Consider the following 18254-nt stretch of genomic DNA (forward strand, 5'->3'; position numbering starts at 1 on the left):
GCAAAGAGACACTTGATGGACAGCAATGGTGGCAGAACGTTTATTGGGGACATGGGGGACATTGGGATGTGAGGGGACATGGGGGTCATGGGGGACATTGCGAGGAAATGGGGGACATGGAGGACCTGGGGGGACATGTGGGACATTGGGGAAAATGGGGACATGAGGGACAATTGGGGATTATGGGGTGGATGGGGGGAACTTGAGAGGACTGGGGGATATGGGGGAGCCTTGGGGACCTGAGGGGGACACGGTGGGAGGACAGTGGGTAATGGGGACATGAGAACATGGCAGGACACAGGTGACTCATAGGTAGCACACAGAGGTGTTACGCAGGTGCCACAGGTGTCCCATGGGGTGTGTCCATCTCGTCCTCTGTCACTCTGGGCGAGCTTCCTGAGGGCGCCGAAGCTGCTGCAGCTCCTCTGCCAACCTGGGGGCGGGGCCAGAGAAAGGGTGGGGCTGGAGGTGGGTGGGGCCTTGACGGGCCCAGGTGACAGGGCCACAGCTGTCCCACACACCTATCACACACCTGTCCCCAGGATGTCACACACCCATCCCTGGGGGTCACACAACTGTCCCAGGAACCACACACCTGTCTCAGGTGTCACACATCCATCCCTGGGGGGTCACACCCCTGCCCCAGGTGTCACACACCTGTCACGGCGCTGCAGGCTGCGCTGCTGCCGGCCCAGCTCTACCTCCAGCTGTCGCTCTGCCCCTTCCTGCTCCTGCTGCACCAATCGCCTACAAGAATGGGGGTTAGGGGGTGGGGACAGACCTGAGTGGGTGGGGTGACCTTTGAGGGGGCGGGGCCAGAGCTGGGCACCCACCTGAGCACAAATGCCTCTGGGCCCAGTTGCTCCTCAGTGTCCATCACACGGCGCTCTGGGCAAGGGGGGGACACAGGTCAGCCCAAGGGGACACACCTGGGTTTGGGGGGGCTCAGGTGTCCAGGAGGGGTCACTCAGGGGCTTGTGGGAGAGGGGCTCAGGTGGCCCAGGGTCAATCAGGAGCTCAGCAGGTCATTCAGGTGTTGGCACTGAGGTGTCCAAGGGTGTCCCTCATGTCCCTCAGGTGCCCAGAGGTGTCACAGGGGTCATTCAGGTGTCAGGAGGGACACTCAGGTGCTTGAGGGGTGTCCTAGAGGGGTCACTCAGGTGTCAGGGGCTCACCCCAGCTCAGCCACTTCTCCTCCATCTTCTCCAGCTGCACCAGTTCAGCCTTCAGGTGGGCTGGAGCCTGTGGGGGGACAGGGGGGAGGGGGTGATCCCAGGGTGTGCCAAGGCACCCAGGTGTGTGTGGGACCCCCAGGTGTGTCAGGGACCCCAGCCCAGGGCTCACGTGTGTGACATGCAGGTGCTTGAGCTCCTTCATTATGGCCTCGAGCTGCTGGCAGTGCTGCCACCTGGGGGTGAGGGGACACAGGGGGTGACACGGTGGTCACACGACTTGTGTGGGTCACCTGGTGCCACCCCCAGCCCTGCCTGTGTCCTCAGCCCCACCTGCGTCTGCAGCCCTGTGTCCCCCAGCCCCACCTGTGTCCCCCAGGCTGTGTCCCCAGCCCCACCTGTGTCCCCCAGCCCCACCTGTGCCCCCCAGCAGCCCCACGTGTGTCCCTCAGCCCCACCTGTGCCCCCCAGGCTGTGTCCCCAGCCCCACCTGTGTCCCCCAGCCCCACCTGTGCCCCCCAGCAGCCCCACGTGTGTCCCCCAACCCCACCTGTGGCCCCCAGGCTGTGTCCCCCAGCCCCACCTGTGTCCCCGGCGCAGGTTTTTCAGCTGCTCCCACTGCTGCTTTGTCCCTTCCAGGTCCTGCTGCTGCTCCAGACAGAGCCCACAACGCCTGCAGGGGGTCAGGGGGCACCAGGTGTGTTTGGAGGGGGGTCAGAGGTCATGTGGGCACAGGTGAGGTTGAGGAGGGTGACAGGTGTCCCCACTCACCTCTGACCTTTGGCCTCCACCTCCTTCCCTTGCAGCTGTGCTCTCTGCAGTGATTCTGGGGGGAAGGGGGGTCACAGGGGTTGATATCAGGGGGATCAGGGGGGTCACAGGGGCCAAGGGGGTCCCCCTGTGAGGGGGTCCCACCCCCTCTGGGAGAGTCAGGAGGGGCCACAAGGGTCAGGGAATCATGGGAGTCAAGGGGGTCAGAGGTTCAGGGGGCATCAGCAGAGGTATGGGGGGGGGGCCCAAAGACCCCCAGGACCCGCCTGGGCTCACCCTGCACCTGCTGCCAGGACCTCTCCAGTGCCTCCTTGTGCTGCTCCACTGTGGGGAGGGGGAAACGAGCTCAGGGCCCTCTGTCCCCACAGACCCCCCCAGGGTCCCTACACACCACCCAATGACCCCACAGACCCCTCTCTGTGCGTCCCCAGCCCTCTCAGTGTCCCCCCCAGGTGACTCACGCTGCTCCAGCTGCTGGCGCAACCCCTCACTGCAGTCCTGTGCCTTCCCCAGCTCCTGTGTCGTGGCCTCACGGACTGGGGGACACAGAGGGACAGACAGAGGGACACAGGGGAACATGGCAGGCAGATGGAGGAGCATAGGAGGACATGTGGGACTGGGAACATGGGGGAACACAGGGGTCCTCTCACTCACCTTTCTGCAGGCTGTGTACCTGCCTCAGCAGCAGCTTCAGCTGTGGGATCCCCCCAGGGGGACCTGAGGGGACAACCGGGCAGGACACAGGGACACTGCCTCTCTTGGGGACACCTGAGACCGCCTCTTCCCTGGGGCGGGGGGACACTGGGACACACGGTGGTCTTGGGGGGTCTTGGCCGTAGAGCCCCTCACTGCGTGGGTCCATCACTGCAGCCTGGAGGGACACGGTGGGGACATAGGGGTACATGGGGGATGATGATGGTGGGCGCTGGCTTGTCCTCTCCTGTCGCCTTATCATCCTCTTCATTCCCCTTTATCCACCCTCAGCCTCACATCTTCTGTCACGTTTCACCACTTCCTCCCTCCTTATCTCTTTTCTCCAGGGTTTCTCCCATTCCTGTCACCTCCTTCCTCCAGTTCCCGCCACCTCTGTCCCTTCCATTTCTGTCCCTCATAACCCTCACCAGCCCTTTCCTCTCTTGCCCCATTTTCTGTCACCAACATCCTCTTTCCAGTCCCCTTTTCACACTTTTCTGTCTTGCGTCCTTACACTTTGTCCCTTTTCATTCCCCATTTCCCCTCACCTTTCTGCAGCTTTCTCAGCTCCTCTCCTTCCCATTCTCAGGTTTTCCCGCCCTTTTTCCCCTCACGTTTTCCCGCCCTTTTCCCCTCACGTTTTCCCGCCCTTTTTCCCTCACGTTTTCCCGCCCTTTTCCCCTCACGTTTACCCACTCTTTTTCCCCTCAGGTTTCCCCGCCCTTTTTCCCCTCACGTTTTCCCACCCTTTTTCCCCTCACGTTTTCCCGCCCTTTTTCCCCTCACGTTTTCCCGCCCTTTTTCCCTCACGTTTTCCCGCCCTTTTCCCCTCACGTTTCCCCACTCTTTTTCCCCTCAGGTTTTCCCGCCCTTTTCCCCTCACGTTTTCCCGCCCTTTTCCCCTCACGTTTTCCCACTCTTTTTCCCCTCACGTTTTCCCGCCCTTTTCCCCTCACGTTTTCCCGCCCTTTTTCCCCTCACGTTTTCCCGCCCTTTTCCCCTCACGTTTTCCCGCCCTTTTTCCCCTCACGTTTTCCCACCCTTTTCCCCCTCAGGTTTTCCCGCTTTCCCACTCATATTTTCCTGCTTTTTTCCCTATTTTTTCCCACCCTTCCTCCTCATGTTTTCCTGCCTTTTGCCCCTCAGTTTCACGCCACTTCCCTTCAAATTTCCCACTTTTTCACCTCACATTTCCCCACCTTTTCCCCTCACATTTCCCCACTCTTTTCCTCTCACATTTTTCCACCTTTCCCCCTCACATCTCCCCACCATTTTCATCCTCTCTTCGCCCTAATTTTTGTCCCCTTTTCCAGCTGTTTCTGTCCCTTCCTGATGTCATTTTCTGTCCCCTTTTCACCCCAATCTGTCACTTCTTCCAGCATATCCTCTTCCCTCTTTTCTGCTCCCTTTCCTGTCTATTTTTGCCCTCCACTTCTTGTCACCTCTTCCAGCCTTTCCTGTCACATTTTCCCACTGTTTCCTCACATGTTTTCCCACTAATTTCTGTCCCCTCACCCCTCTCTTTCCTGACTGCTCTTTTCCCTCTTTTCTGTCTGCTCTTACCCACCTTTCCTTTCAGTTTTTCTCCCCATTTTCTCTTCTGCATTCCTCTCAGTTTTGGTTCCCTTTAACCTCTTCTCTGTTGCTGTTCTCCTCTCCTCCTCCCCCCTACTTCATCTCTCACCCCTCAGGCCATGACCCCTCTCCCCTCACCCCTCAGGATGTTCCCAGTCCCCTCAGGCCATCCTCTCATCCCCTCACCCCTCAGGCTGTGTCCCTGTCCCCTCACCCCTCAGGCCATGTCCCCCTGCCATCCCCTCACCCCTCAGGCCGTGTCCCCCCATCCCTTCAGGGTGTCCCCCATCCCCTCACCCCTCAGGCCATGTTCCTGCCATCCCCTCATCCCTCAAGATGTCCCGGCCATCCCCTTACCCCTCATGATGTCTCCTCTCCCCTCAGGCCGTGTCCCCCCATCCTCTAACCCCTCAGGCTATCCCCTCACCCCTCAGGCTGTGTCCCTGTCCCCTCACCCCTCAGGCTGTGTCCCCCCATCCCTTCAGGGTGTCCCCCCATCCCCTCACCCCTCAGGACGTTCTCCTGTCCCCTCACCTCTCAGGCCATGTCCAAGCCATCCTCTCACCCCTCAGGCTGTCCCCTCACCCCTCAGGCTGTGTCCCTGTCCCCTCACCTCTCAGGCCATGTCCCCCCATCCCTTCAGGGTGTCCCCCATCCCCTCACCCCTCAGGCCATGTTCCTGCCATCCCCTCATCCCTCAAGATGTCCCGGCCACCCCCTTATCCCTCATGATGTCCCCTCATCCCCTCACCCCTCAGGACGCTCTCCTGTCCCCTCACCCCTCAGGCTGTGTCCAAGCCATCCTCTCACCCCTCAGGCTGTTCCCTCACCCCTCAGGATGTCCCCTCACTCTTCAGGCCATGTCCCCTTGTCCCCTCACCCCTCAGGCCGTGTCCAAGCCATCCTCTCACCCCTCAGGCTGTTCCCTCACCCCTCAGGATGTCTCCTCACCCTTCAGGCCATGTCCCCTTGTCCCCTCACCCCTCAGGCCGTGTCCCCTGACCCCCCAGTCCCCTCGGACTCAGGACTCTGCCCGGGGTCTCAGTGTTTATTGTCAGCCCTCGGGCTCGGGCCCCTCGGGGCGCGCGGGCGCGGCGCAGAACGGTGCCGGGTAGCGGATGAACAGCCAGTCCTCCTCCTTCTTGAGCCAGCGCAGCAGCTTGGTCAGCACGGCGATGGCGCCCGCCTTCGTCACCAGCGGGCTGAAGCAGCTGTACAGCTCGAACTTGCTGGTCACCTGTGGGAACCCACACCTGTTAGCTGTGGGATCTGACAGCACTGTCAGTGAAAATCCCATTAACTGTGAGATTTACTGATGGCACTGACAATGAGCATCCCCTTAACTGTGGGATCTACTGACAGCACCTCCAGTGAGCATCCTGCTAACTGTGGGACCTACTGATGATACCACACCCCATTAACTGCAGGATCTACCGACAGCACCACCAGCCAGTGACCCCCACTAACTCTGGAATCTTCTCACGACAGCACAAACAGGTGCTGCTGCCTCTGGGCCCTGCCGACGGCTCCTTCCCCGCGGCTCACCCAGGCCAGCAGCGTTTCCTTCTCAGCCACGTGGTAGAGCAGGCGCAGGGGCCGGTGCGGGCTGTGCACGCGGCTGTGCAGGTAGTGGTACAGGTCGAAGAGCCGGTGCTGCTCCTCCTCGCTGGTGTAGGGCTCCTCCAGCTCGGGGCTGCGGCCAGTGAGGGAGCGGGGACACGAGCGTCAGGTGAAGATCAGGGACACTCCCACCTCCCCAATTCTGGGGTGTCCCCCACCCCATCCCCGCACCTGGTGAACTGCGGCAGCTGCTGCATCTCCTCCGGGCCCTCCAAAGGTTTGTAGAGGAAGTGCCGGAGCTCGGGCGCTCCGGGGCGGGAGGGGCCGTACCCCGCTCCGCCCCGCACGGCCGCCGCCAGCTCGGCCAGCCAGCCCTGCGCCCGCAGCGTGTCCTCCAGCTGCCGCCGGCACGCGGCCGCCGCGTAGAACCCCTCTCGCTCCGTGGACAGCAGGATCAGCGTCACACCTTCCTCCTCCTCCTCGCCCAGCCGCGCCGCGTACGCGTAGAAATACCCGTCGGGGTTGAAGCGGGGCAAGCACACGGGGGTCCACACCTCGCCCGCCCCCGCGCCCGCCCCGCCGCCCAGCAGGTTGAGCAGCAGGTGGAGGTCGCTGGCGCAGAGCCGCCCGCCCTCGGCCAGCGCCCGCTGCCGCGCCGCCGTCACCAGGCGGCCTCGAGCCGCCAGCACGGCCAGGGCGGGCGCGGGGCGGGCGGCGGCGGCGGCGCGGCGCAGGGCCCCGGACACGGCGCGGCGGAGCCCCCCGGGCAGGGGCAGGCAGCGAGCGGCCCCCAGCAGCAGCCGCCCGTCGGCGGCGGCCCCGCAGAGCAGCCGGTCCAGCACGGCCTCGGCGCCCGCCAGCAGCCGGCGCAGGTCGAAGCCGCGGCGTCGGGCGAAGACGCGGGCGATGCCCCCGCGGGTCAGCAGCGACAGGATCTGCTCGTGCACGAAGGCCAGCTCCCGCCGCAGCTGCGCCGCCGACTGCCGCGTGCGGGACACCGACACCAGCAGCAGCGGGCCCCGCTGCTCGAACACCAGCGTGCGGTCCTCTGCGGGGGAGAGAGGGGACACGGTGGTCACACGGGGTGGGGGGACACGGAGGGTTTGGGGGTAGCCAGATGTACCTGGACAGGTGTCATTTTGGGGTGTGCTGTTTTTGGAGAGTGGCTGTAGCAAGGCAGGGTTTTTAGGGGGGTGGTTAGAGCCAGGAAGGGGTTTGAGGGGGAAGAGAGTTTTGGGGGAGGCTGGTTGTACCTGGGCAGGCTGATTTGGCAGATTCAGCTGCACCTGGGAGAGGTGGTTTTGGGGGTGGGATGTGTTTGGAGGGGTCTGTACCTGTGGGGGCTGTTTCAGGACTACCTGGGAGCTGTGCAGGTTTGGGGTTATCCCCAGGTATGTCTGTGTAAATTTGGGGGTTCCGTGTCCACCCCCCGCTGGCCCCGTACCGGAGCAGATGGCCCGGATGGCATTGCCGCCGCTCTGGATGAAGGACACGAGGGCCATCATGACACCCATGGTGGCCGCCAGTGCCTCCTCGTTGCCGTGCCGGGAGTAGATCGGCTTCCCCGCCTCGCTGAGCACGAACACGTGTTTGCGCCGCGCTCGCCAGCCCGCGGCCGCCACGTCCTCGTCCGCGCCGCGCCGCCCGCCCGGGGCCGACGTGGCCGCGGCTGCTGTCACCGCCGCCGTCACCTCCTCCTCTTCCTCACCAGGGTGACACACTGGGGATGTCACCGCTGCCGTCACCTCCTCCTCTTCCTCCTCATGGTGACACACTGGGGATGTCACCGCTGCCGTCACCTCCTCCTCATTGGGGTGACACCCTGGGGATGTCACTGCGGCTGTCACCTCCTCTTCATCCCCTGCAGGAGGATGTGCTGGGGACGTTGCTGCCATGGTCATCGCCTCCTCACTGGGTTGAATGCCCGGGGATGTCACCGCTGCTGTCCCCGCTTTGGTCACCTCCTCCTCTTCAACCTCAAGTGGGTGACACCCCAGGGATGTCCCCGCTGTGGTCACCTCCTCCTCCTCACTGGGATGACAGCCCTGGGACGTTGTGGCTGCTTCTGCTGTCACTGCTGCCGCCACATCCTCATCCCTGCCACATGGCCCACCTTGGGATGTCATGGTCACTGCCATCTCCTCCTCCTCCTCCTCCTCAGTGGGGTGGCACCTCAGGGACTCTGTGGCTGTCACCACTGCTGCCACCTCCTTGTCCTCCTCCTTTTTGTTCCCAGCTGGGTGACACACGGATGATGTCATGGCTGCCACTGCTGTCACATCTTTCTCCTCATTGTCCCCACTGTGGTGACAGCTTGGGGACGCCATGTCCGCTGTACTCCCTGGCTCCATCTCTGCCTCACCTGTGACCAACAAGGGGCACCGGGGCGGTGCCTGCGCACCTGAAGAGCCCCGCCCTGCCCCACCCTGCCCTCACCAAGGGCGGGGTCAGGGGTCCTGGGCACCTGTGGGGGAGGTGAGATGGGGTCGCTGGGGGTGTGGCTCCACAGACCACACCCCACCCCTAAGCCACACCTTGTGGCCACACCTCCATCACCACACAGTAAGTCCCAGCCCTGGTGGTCTTCGCTGAGGCCACGCCCACTATCATCAAGCCACGCCCCCACATAGCCTCACCCCGGAACATCCCGCACGTGCCTCTCTGACCACGCCCCTACAGCTAAACCACGCCCACACAAAACGTTAGCCCCGCCCCAAAGAACTTTAGCCCCGCCCAGGGAGCCCTGAGGCTAACCCGGCCCGTCACAAAGCCCCGCCCTCGGGCGAGATCGCCCCCCGGCCGCCCCCTCCCCACTCGGCCCCGCCCCCGCTCAGGCCCCGCCCTGGGCGTGCCCGCCCCCGCTGTCCCCGCCCCCGCGCGCTCACCGGCCGCGCTCCCGCTCCCGCCGCCACCGCCGCTTCCGGGGCCGCCGCGCCGCGCGCCCCGTGACGTCACCGCGCCGCCGCATCCACCAATGACCGCGCGGTACGGAGGAAGGGGGCGAGGCCGCCGCGAGCCGACCTATCAGCGGGCGCGGGGCGGTGCCTAAGGAGTGACGCCACTTTTGGCGGGTTCTCCCGCTCCACCTCCTTCCCTCATGACTCCCTGTGACGTCACATGGTAGTGGGGTCGGGACTCCGCCTCATGACGAGGGGCGGGGCCAGAAGGATCCCTATAGCGGCTATAGGAGCCTGGCTCCGCCCCCGCAGGGCCAGAGGAGACCCCTCAATGTCTGGGGCACCCCTGCGACCCCCCTGCACGGCCCCATCGCGCCTTTAGCGCCCCCCGGTGAGCCCCAGGAGCCACAGACACACCGGGGCGGCTCTGGGGGACCCCAAAAACTCTATAGGCACCCCTGAAGAGCTTTAGGGGACCCACGCAGGAACTGTAAGGTCCAAAAGGACACCCAGAATCTCTACAGAAGCTCTGGAGGGTCAATAGAGCCCCCTCAGACTCTCTGCAGGGGCAATAGGGTCCCCAAGTAGCTCCACAGAGCCCCAAAACAGCCCCTGCAGACGCTGCAGTGTCAATAGGTTCCCACAGGGAATTCCCAGGGCAGTTTAGGGTCCAGCCCAGGGGCGGGGCTCCAGCCGGGGGCGGGGCCTGAGGGGCACTGAAAACCCCCCAGGTCCCCTCCGTGCCCCACACAGGTGAGAGCCCCCCGGACCCCCCATGGCACCTCCACCGCCCCCCGGCCACCTCAGCCTGGCCCGCGGGCTCCAGGTGAGAGGAGGACCCCGCTCCTGGGGGGGGCCAGCCCCGAGCTCGGGGGGCCGCGAGCATCCGGGGCGGGGTGGGGGCACGAGGGCGGCCGCGGCACTTCCTGCCCCCGGAAAGGGGAAGTGAAAGAAGGGACCCGGACGGTCGGGGGGGACCCCAAGAGCTCGGGGGGCCCCGAGAGGTCCGCGGGAGCTTCGGCCGCCCCCATCTGGGGGGCCACAGGTGACCCCCTGCCTCCCCAGCCCCCCCTGTACCAGGACGCCGTCGCCCGCCGGGCTCTGCGGCCCGCGCTGCTCAGGTGAGTGCTCCCAGCGGGGACAGGTGACCTGGGCAGGTGTCCCCTCCCTCGCCGCCCCTCACCTGCCCCCCCTCCAGGAGCGTTTCGGTGCCGGCCGAGCCCCCCGCGCCCCCCGCCATGGATGTCACCTACGCCGTGGTCAACAAGCCCCGCCGGGGGGGCGGGGCCGCAGGGAGAGGCCCCTCCCCTTTGGGAAGAGACCACGCCTCCTTCGGACGAGACTCCGCCCCTTCGGGCACGTGCTCTCTCCCGGGCAGCCCCGTGCGCCGCCCCTCCCCCAGCCCGGCAGGTGAGTGGGGGGCGTCGGGGGGGTTTGAGGGGCTCAGGGGTTCCCAGGATCGATAATTCTGACCCTGGTCCCCCCAGGCTCCCCCAGACCCTCGGATGGCGCCTACGAGGTCGTGACCCCCCCCCGCGGACACGGGCAGCGGCCCCTGCCTGGGTGAGCATGGGGGGTCCCTGGGGTGGGTTTGGGGGGTCCCGGGGGGGTTCAGGGTGGGACACCAATGTCCAGGCCCCCCTCACTGACCCCCTGCTCCTCCCCCAGGGTTTAACTTCCGCATCGGAAAGCCCAAGGGCCCGCGGGACCCCCCGGCCGAGTGGTCCCGGGTGTGAGGGGGGGGGTCCGGACCCCTGGGCCCCCCCACAGAGGAGGGGCCGCAGCAGAACCCGGCTGATCCTTACAGAACCCAATATAGACAAAACCGATTTATTATGACAAATAAAAACGGATTGTGAAAAACCCAGCCGTGCCTGGGCCAGTCCAGAGGGCTCTCAGCTGTTGAGGTGGTCTCAGGTGTACAGGTGGGTCCCACCTGGGGGGGGGGTCTCCAGGTGCTCGGGGGGGTCCTGGGGGGCTCAGGTGGCGCTGAGCAGGCGGCGCTTGGGGGCCGTGGCCGTGTACGGGTGCCAGCGCCACTCCACGTCGGCCGCGTCCCCCTGGTCCAGGGTCCCCAGGCGGATCAGGTAGGCTGGGGGGGACATGGTTTGGGACATTTGGGGACATGTGGGGACCCTTCTAGGGCTGTTTGGGACATAGGGGACACTCACGCCTCAGCTGGAAGCGGGGTCCCACCTCCTCCAGCTCCACCGTCCGCCCCCGGCGCCGGTAGACGTGGTTCCTGTGGAGGGGGGGGGGGGGGTCAGAGTGGCCCGGGGCAGGGGGAGGTCTGTCCGTGTCCCCGTGTCCCCACGTGTCACCCACCGCACTAAAATGACGTCATCCTCGTTGGCGAAGGTCACCACGCGGCGGCTGTCGGGACGGGGAACAGGGAACAGGTGCTTCAGGATGGTCCCGACCTAGGGGGGGACAGGAATGGGGTCACCCCACCCCTGGGACCTCCCGTGTTCCTCCCCAGTGTCCCCATTTCCTTCCCCCAAGGTGTGTGTCCCCCCTTTCCCCTCCTTTCCCGCCATGTCCCCAGTGTCCCCGCCATGTCCCCAGTGTCCCCACCATGCTCCCCAGGCCCCCCTGGCCGTACCCTTTTTCCCAGGGTGGAATCCAGACGCAGCAGCAGCAGGTGGGGGGCGGCCAGCGGGGCTCCCCCGAGCCCCCCGACCTCCTGGCGCAGCACGGCCCCGCTCAGGGTGAAGTGGGCAGTGGGGCCGTGGGGCAGGTGGGACACGGTCAGCCCATCTGGGGGGTGGGGCTTGGTCAGGACACACCCACAAACAGGCCACATCCCCTCAGGATTAGCCCCACCCACTCCCCTTGTCTGTGGTTTTAGCTTTTATATTTTTTTAGATTCTGTGCTGCTTTGGTGTGTGGGTCTGAGCTTGGCATTAAATGTTGGTGAGTTCTCTGCACAGACCAGGACACAAAACAATTCCTTCTCTAGCTGGGGACCAAGGACAAATGATTCAAATCTCAGGCCCAAAAGCATAAACAATTTGGATTGAAAAGAGAAAAACAAGAAAGATGGAATTCCATAACCTAAAGCTATAATTGGACTATTAACTCCAATATGCAAATGGAGCACAACTTACAAAAATGAGCGACCCTGTGACAGTTTTTCGTTTTGTGACTATTTTGGTTCGTCCTGGGTTCATTTTGTGACTATTTGGGTCCATCTTGGGTTCATTTTGTGACCATTTGGGTCCCATCTCGGGTTCATTTTGTGACCATTTGGGTCCATCTTGGGTTCATTTTGTGACCATTTGGGTCCCATCTTGGGTTCATTTTGAACCTATTTGGGTCCCATCTTGGGTTCATTTTGAACCTATTTGGGTCCCATCTCGGGTTCATTTTGTGACCATTTGGGTCCGTCTTGGGTTCATTTTGTGACCATTTGGGTCCATCTCGGGTTCATTTTGTGACCATTTGGGTCCATCTTGGGTTCATTTTGTGACCATTTGGGTCCCATCTTGGGTTCATTTTGTGACCATTTGGGTCCCATCTTGGGTTCATTTTGTGACCATTTGGGTCCCATCTTGGGTTCATTTTGTGACCATTTGGGTCTGTCTTGGGTTCATTTTGTGACTATTTTGGTTCGTCCTGGGTTCATTTTGTGACCATTTGGGTCCCATCTTGGGTTCATTTTGTGACCATTTGGGTCCCATCTCGGGTTCATTTTGTGACCATTTGGGTCCCTCTTGTGACCATTTGGGTTCACCTTGGGTGCAGCAGCCCTGGCTGGGCTCTTGTGCTGCCCAAGCTGGATCCATTGAGAAGACCCTTTTAACAAACCCTACTTTATTAATTAATCTCCTATCTCTGCTCTATCTCCCCCTTCCCCAGGCACCCCCTCAGCCCCTCCCCTCCCAGCAGAGACCCCAGAAGGTGCCCCCAGCCCCCAGCAGTGGCACTGACCGGGCCGCCCGCGGGTCTCGTGCAGCACCAGCAGGTCGGTGACGCCCGCGGCCCGGCACGCCGCCACCAGCGCGCCCAGCTCGGCACGGCCCCGGTTCATGCGGCGAGCCCCGGGCAGCAGCAGGCACAGCTCCTGGGGACAGGGACACGGGGAGGGCTCGGTGACAGCCCTGCCACGCCCTGTTTGTGTCACCCCTTCACCCGGTGTCCTCCCGCTTGTGCCACTACAGTGTCACCAGGTCCCCCAAACCACCCCCACTGTGTCCCCAGATCACCTCCTCCATGTCCCCAAATCATCCCCCAGTGTAATCCAAATCACTCCTGTGTCCCCCAAATCATCTCCCTTGTGTCCTCCAAATCACCCCCACTGTGTCCCCAAATCACCTCCCCCATGTCCCTAAATCACCTCCCCCATGTCCCCCAAATCACCTCCTCCATGTCCCCAAATCACCCATGTCCTCCAAATCACTCCTGTGTCCCCCAAATCATCCCCCCTCATGTCCTCCAAATCACCTCCACTGTGTCCCCAAACCACCCCCACTGTGTCCCCAAATCACCTCCCCCATGTCCCCCAAGTCACCTTCTCCATGTCCCCAAATCACCCATGTCCTCCAAATCACTCCTGTGTCCCCCAAATCATCCCCCCTCGTGTCCTCCAAATCACCCCCAAAGTCCACTAAATCACCTCCCTCATGTCCCCCAAATCACCACCTCTGTGTCCCCAAATCAACCCGCCTGTGTCCCCAAGTCTGTGTCTCTCTCTGTCCCCCCAGCACATGGTGACAATGACACACCCGTCCCTGGCCACGCCGCTTTCAATATTTTAGGGTCTCTAAGAGCCACACCCACTTTCAGGCCGCACCCACAAAGACTCCTCCCACTCCTATGGGTTTTACTGCCCACTCTTGGCTCAGCCCACAAGGGGTGGGACCAAACAAGCCCCTCCCACTGCCCAACCACACCCACCCCAAACCCCCCACCCCTCATTGAGGCCACACCCCCATGAGAACAGGCATAGGGGTGGGGTCAGGGTGCTGAGGCTGGGCCACGCCCACCTCAGAGCCCCACCCAGCTTTAGCCACACCCACATAGACCACACCCAAACCTGGCCACGCCCACCTTGGCAAAGAGCCTCAGGCGAGCGCTGGGGTCACGTGAAGTTGTCACCATCACCTTGGGGGGCTCCAGCCCCGCCCACTTGTACTCATCATCCTGGCTGTTACCGGTCTCTGGGGGCAGGGCTTTGTCAGACCACGCCCCCTGCATTCCCAGCCCCGCCCACTGCAGCCACACCCACCTCAGGGTCATTGGGGTCAACCCAGTAACGGTTTTGGGGGGATTTTGGGGCTTTAATTCCCATTTTGGGGCTTTAATTCCCATTTTGGGCGATTCACAGCTCATTGTAGGGAGAACAAGGCCCAAATTTGGGGTGCAGCCCCCCCACTCATTTTGGGGTGAATTTAATCTTATCTGGGAAATTAAAAAACCCACAGAGAACTTGAAGAAACTGCTAAAAATGAGGCCAGACTCTTTTTTTAGGACTTTTTTTGGGCTGTCTCTGGATTCCCCTCTCCCCATTTTGGGGTTCAGCTCATTCAAGGGTCTTTCCTGTCCCCCACCCCTGGGTTTGGAAGTTCCAATCTCCCCCAATCTGGGGGTCCCTCTTCTCACCTTCCCCTCAAAATTAGGGGTCCCCCCGCCCCAATTTGGACGTCCCTCCCCACTCTTCCCCCACTTTGGGGGGGGGTCCCTCTCAAACCCCCCCCCGCCCCCTCCACAATTTGGAGGTCCTTCCCCCTCCCCCCCCCCCCCGATTTGGGGGTCTCTCTCCCCATTCTCCCCCCTGGATTTGGGGGTCCCTCTCCCCACTCTCCACCCCCAATTTGGGTGTTCCTGCCCCCCGATTTGGGAGTCCCTCTCTCACCCCCCGGTGCCTGGAAGTCGAACTCGAGCTCCTTCTGCAGGGCCAGCGCCTCGTGCCGCAGCTCCGTGGGCAGCAGCCGATTCTCTGGGGGTGGGAGAGAAACGGGGGGCTCAGACAGGACCCCCAACCCTCCCCAATCCAATACCCAGCCCCAAATAACCCCCTAGGCCCGCAGCACCCCCATCTCATCTCTTCACCCCTCTCTAACACCCCCAAACATCCCCCAACCCCCTTAAACTCCTCTCGACCCCCCCAAACTCTTCTCAACTCCTCCAAATCCCCTTTGCCGCCCCCAACCCATTTCACACACCCGGAATCTCTTTTACCACCCTTTAATTCCTCCCAAACCCCCTGTAACCCCCCCCCAGATTTCTCCCGGCCCCACTTCACCCCTCTGGCTGCCCTTGTCCCCCCTCCCAGCCCCTCTGTCGCCCCCTCCCCGTGCCCCGGTACCGTCCAGCGCCCGCCGCAGGCTCTCCCTGCGCTCCCGCTGCCGCTGCTGCTGCTGCTCCCTGGCCCGGCGCTGCAGGTACTCCCGGCGCTCCCGGGCCTGGCGACGCAGCTGCGACACGGGGACACACACAGGTGACACACACAGGTGACACACGAGGGGATGCGGGGAAGGGTCCGGTGACGGCGACATGGAGGAATGAGAGGATGGGAGGCGCTGAGGGGGCGGCATTGAGGGATGGGGTCAGCGGGGACATCGGGGGACAGCGGACAAAGAGTGAGGGACGCGTGAGGGGGGATGTGGGGATACTGGGCAGGGGGGAGGGCCTGCTGTGGGGAGCATGGAGATGAGAGGATGGGGGACACGGAGGGGAGGTTGGAGGCGCCATGGAGGGATAGGGGACACGACAGGGACACAAGAGGGACAGGGGGACACGGGGGGGGGTACACGGGACCACCGACCCAACACCCCGCGCCCCTCACCATGGTCGCGGCCGCTCCGCGCTGCTCCTCACACACCGGCACCTCCCAGCACCGCCGCCTCCCATTGGCCGAGCGCCGGTGGACCAATGGGAACGCGCGGTGCTGCCGGAAAGGGGAGGAAACGCTGCGCCCTCACTCAAGATGGCGGCAGGGCAGGCGTCACCCCGCTGAGCTGTCGGCCCTCAAGCAGGCCCCGCCTTCCAGGCTGACACGCACGCTGATTGGTCGAGAGGTGTCGGGGCGGGCTGCGATTGGACGAGGCGGGGCCGGGCCTGAGGCCGCGGTGGGGGCGGCGATGGACGGTGAGGGCCGGGGCTCCGGGGGTCCCGAGGATGCTCGGGGAGGGGTCTCGGGGGATTTTGGGGGTCTCCAGGAGACTGGGAACGTTTTGAGGTTGTTTCGGGGGTCTCAGGGAGCCCGAGGGTTTTTTGAGCGGGTTTCCGGTGGCCCGGAGGAGTCTTGATGGAGTCTCTGAGGGCCTGGGGGGCGTCCCCGGGGACACGGGTGACACCGTGGGGACACCGGGCCGGTCCCTCTGCGGGGGGAACGGTTTTGGTGGGTCCGGAGGAGCCCGCGAGGTCCTGCCGGGTGTTGGTTGGGGTCCTGAGCCGTGTCCCCCCACCCCAGGGTCGCTGTCGCTGTCCCTGGACGCGGCCGCGCTGGAGGTGATGGAGGCGCTGGAGCTGCTGCAGCAGCGGCGGGAGCAGCTGGAGCAGCACCTGCGGCAGGTGAGGGGACACAGCAGGGACACGTGTGAGGAGGTGCCATCTGCCACAGGGACACACCTGACAAATGTCACCTGCTATAGGGATGTGCCAACCCCATGGGGACACAGCTGTGAACAGTCAGTCCCCTGCTGTGGTGACACAGCTGGGGACACACCACCTGTCCTGGACATACTGAGGGGACATGTCACCCACTGTGGGGACACAAAGGGACACGCCACAGTGTCCCGTGTCCCCCCAGGTGACTGTGCCTAATGCAGTCAGTGTCCCTGTGTCCCCAGAACTGGCTGTCCCTCTGTCCCTTTCAATGTTCCCCTGTGTCCATGTAGGGGTGGCTGTTCCCGTGCTGTGTCCCCAATGTCCCCAATGTCCCCACAGGGGTGGCTGTCCCTGGCTCAGGCCCGTTACTCCCTGGGCTGTCACCGCGTCTCGTCCCTGCAGTACGGGGCCACCATGGTGCCCCGGGTCCGTGTGTGCCACAGGTGGGGGACAGGGACACTGGGGGGTACATTGGGGACACTCAGTGGGGGGTGGCGGGGACACAGGGAGGGACATGAGGACATTGGGGACACACTGATGGGGGTGGCAGGGACACAGAGAGGGACATGAGGACACTAGGGACACACTGGGGGGAACACAAGTGGGTGTCCCCAGTTTGGGGAGGTGACACAGGGGTGACACTGATGTCCCCAGTGTGGGGGTGACTCGGGAGTGCTGGGAGGTCCCTGTGGTGGCCAAGTGACACCAGGGCACGGTGGTGACACTGCCCCCACTGTGTCACCCTCAGGCAGGACCCAGAGGGACGCCCCCACTTTGAGGAGGTGCCTGGAACAGGGGGGGACCCCGAGGACCCCGACCCCCAGCAGGGGGGGCGTGATGGTGAGGAGGGGGCTGGGGTCCCTTTTGGGGGGGGGGGTCCTGTGGGTGTGGGGGTCCCCAGAAGGTCCCCAGTGGGTGTTGGGGACAGACTGGGGGATCTGGGGATGTCACCCATGGGTGCTGGGGGGGGCAAGGGAGGGGCTGGAGGGGAATTTGGGGAGCTGGGGGGGTTCTGAGGGGTCCTGCGGGTGTTGGGGGGTGCTGGGGGGTCCTGTGGATGCTGGGGGGTCCCTCAGTTGTTTTGGGGGGGGGTCCTCTGACTTTTCTCTCTCCCCCAGGGCTGCGGCAGCGCCGGGGAGTCCCTGAAAAAGGGGAGACCCCCAGCAGGGCCCCCCCAGACCCCCTGGGCTGGTTTGGGGTCCTGGTGCCCCCCAGTCTGCGACAGGCCCAGGGAAGCTTCCAGAAGGGTGAGGACTGGGGGGACTGGGAGGGAACTGGGGGGGGAATGCCCCAAATCTGGGGTGTCCCCAAAATCGGGGAGGGCCTAAAGGCCGTGGCCACCTTGACCTCCTCAGTCCCCCTGGTGTCCCTCTGTCCCCAGGGGTGACGCTGGCCGTGGAGGTGGCCGAGCTCCAGGCCACCATGGAAGCTGCGGCCGCCCGGTACCGGCAGCTCCTGCAGCAGAAACGTCACCTGGCCGGGGACAGTGGGGACAGCCAGACCCCCACGGGAACCCCTGGGGACAGCAAGGACACCGAGGGTGGCACAGCGACCTCAGTGACCGCGTGAATGAACAGCCAGAGCGACGAGGACATGTCTGCAGGTGACACACGGGGACACACGGGAGCACAGTGCCATGGGGACAGAAGTGACACGGGGCAGTGCTGACCTTTCACAGGTGACACAGCTGCCACCGGTGACACGGAGGACAGCAGCACCTGCCTGTAGGTGACACGAAGTCCCCAAGACCTGCGGGTGACACTGAGAACTTTGTAGGTGACACTGAGCCCCGCATGTGACTGAGGGGAGTCCCCCCATGTCCCCACCCCCAATAAAGCCACTCTGGTGCCACCACAGGGTCATTTGTCACCAGTGTCTGGTGCCAGCTGTGCCAGTGCCACCATGGCCAATGTCCCCTCAGGACTGTTTGTCACTGTTGTCTTATCCTGGTCATGCCAGTGCCACCACAGGCTCATTGTCACCGCTGTCCCATGCCAGCCAAGGCAGTGCCACCATAGGGTCATTTGTCACCACT

At 63.6% G+C, this 18254-nt stretch overlaps 5 protein-coding genes across 6 annotated transcripts; 2 read left to right on the forward strand and 3 right to left on the reverse strand.

Moving 5' to 3' along the window:
- Positions 1-26: 26 nt before the first annotated feature.
- LOC132341120 (synaptonemal complex central element protein 1-like) lies at positions 27-3192 on the reverse strand. Its single transcript, XM_059872423.1, has 10 exons — positions 2598-3192; positions 2405-2479; positions 2220-2267; positions 1944-1998; positions 1756-1845; positions 1345-1408; positions 1176-1242; positions 834-888; positions 658-747; positions 27-433 (listed from the first exon to the last, which is right to left on the reverse strand). The coding sequence occupies exons 1-10, from the start codon at positions 2905-2907 to the stop codon at positions 379-381; spliced, it is 909 nt and encodes a 302-aa protein (XP_059728406.1). The 5' UTR covers positions 2908-3192; the 3' UTR covers positions 27-378.
- Positions 3193-5245: 2053 nt separating this feature from the next.
- On the reverse strand, positions 5246-8785 carry MON1B (MON1 homolog B, secretory trafficking associated). Its single transcript, XM_059872422.1, has 5 exons — positions 8657-8785; positions 7216-8235; positions 6003-6819; positions 5757-5904; positions 5246-5448 (listed from the first exon to the last, which is right to left on the reverse strand). Exons 2-5 carry the CDS (start codon positions 8120-8122, stop codon positions 5266-5268), a joined length of 2055 nt encoding a protein of 684 aa, XP_059728405.1. The 5' UTR covers positions 8123-8235; positions 8657-8785; the 3' UTR covers positions 5246-5265.
- Positions 8786-8872: 87 nt separating this feature from the next.
- Positions 8873-10535, forward strand: LOC132341122 (tyrosine-protein phosphatase non-receptor type 18-like). 2 transcript variants are annotated; one of them, XM_059872425.1, is made up of 5 exons: positions 8873-9494; positions 9734-9789; positions 9867-10078; positions 10156-10231; positions 10337-10535. In XM_059872425.1, the coding sequence occupies exons 1-5, from the start codon at positions 9444-9446 to the stop codon at positions 10341-10343; spliced, it is 402 nt and encodes a 133-aa protein (XP_059728408.1). In that variant the 5' UTR covers positions 8873-9443; the 3' UTR covers positions 10344-10535. The 2 variants fall into 2 exon arrangements, with proteins under 2 accessions (XP_059728408.1, XP_059728409.1); XM_059872426.1 differs by lacking the exon at positions 10156-10231.
- IMP4 (IMP U3 small nucleolar ribonucleoprotein 4) lies at positions 10485-15596 on the reverse strand. The gene is made up of 9 exons (XM_059872424.1): positions 15456-15596; positions 14976-15084; positions 14523-14606; positions 13718-13827; positions 12599-12731; positions 11271-11425; positions 10994-11088; positions 10840-10910; positions 10485-10760 (listed from the first exon to the last, which is right to left on the reverse strand). Exons 1-9 carry the CDS (start codon positions 15456-15458, stop codon positions 10648-10650), a joined length of 873 nt encoding a protein of 290 aa, XP_059728407.1. The 5' UTR covers positions 15459-15596; the 3' UTR covers positions 10485-10647.
- Positions 15457-18139, forward strand: CCDC115 (coiled-coil domain containing 115). Its single transcript, XM_059872304.1, has 6 exons — positions 15457-15757; positions 16083-16183; positions 16559-16662; positions 16968-17059; positions 17338-17466; positions 17601-18139. The coding sequence occupies exons 1-6, from the start codon at positions 15457-15459 to the stop codon at positions 17786-17788; spliced, it is 915 nt and encodes a 304-aa protein (XP_059728287.1). The 3' UTR covers positions 17789-18139.
- The last annotated feature ends 115 nt before the right edge of the window (positions 18140-18254 follow it).

The sequence above is a fragment of the Haemorhous mexicanus genome, chromosome 35, assembly GCF_027477595.1.
Source record: "Haemorhous mexicanus isolate bHaeMex1 chromosome 35, bHaeMex1.pri, whole genome shotgun sequence".
Classification (NCBI taxonomy): domain Eukaryota; kingdom Metazoa; phylum Chordata; class Aves; order Passeriformes; family Fringillidae; genus Haemorhous; species Haemorhous mexicanus.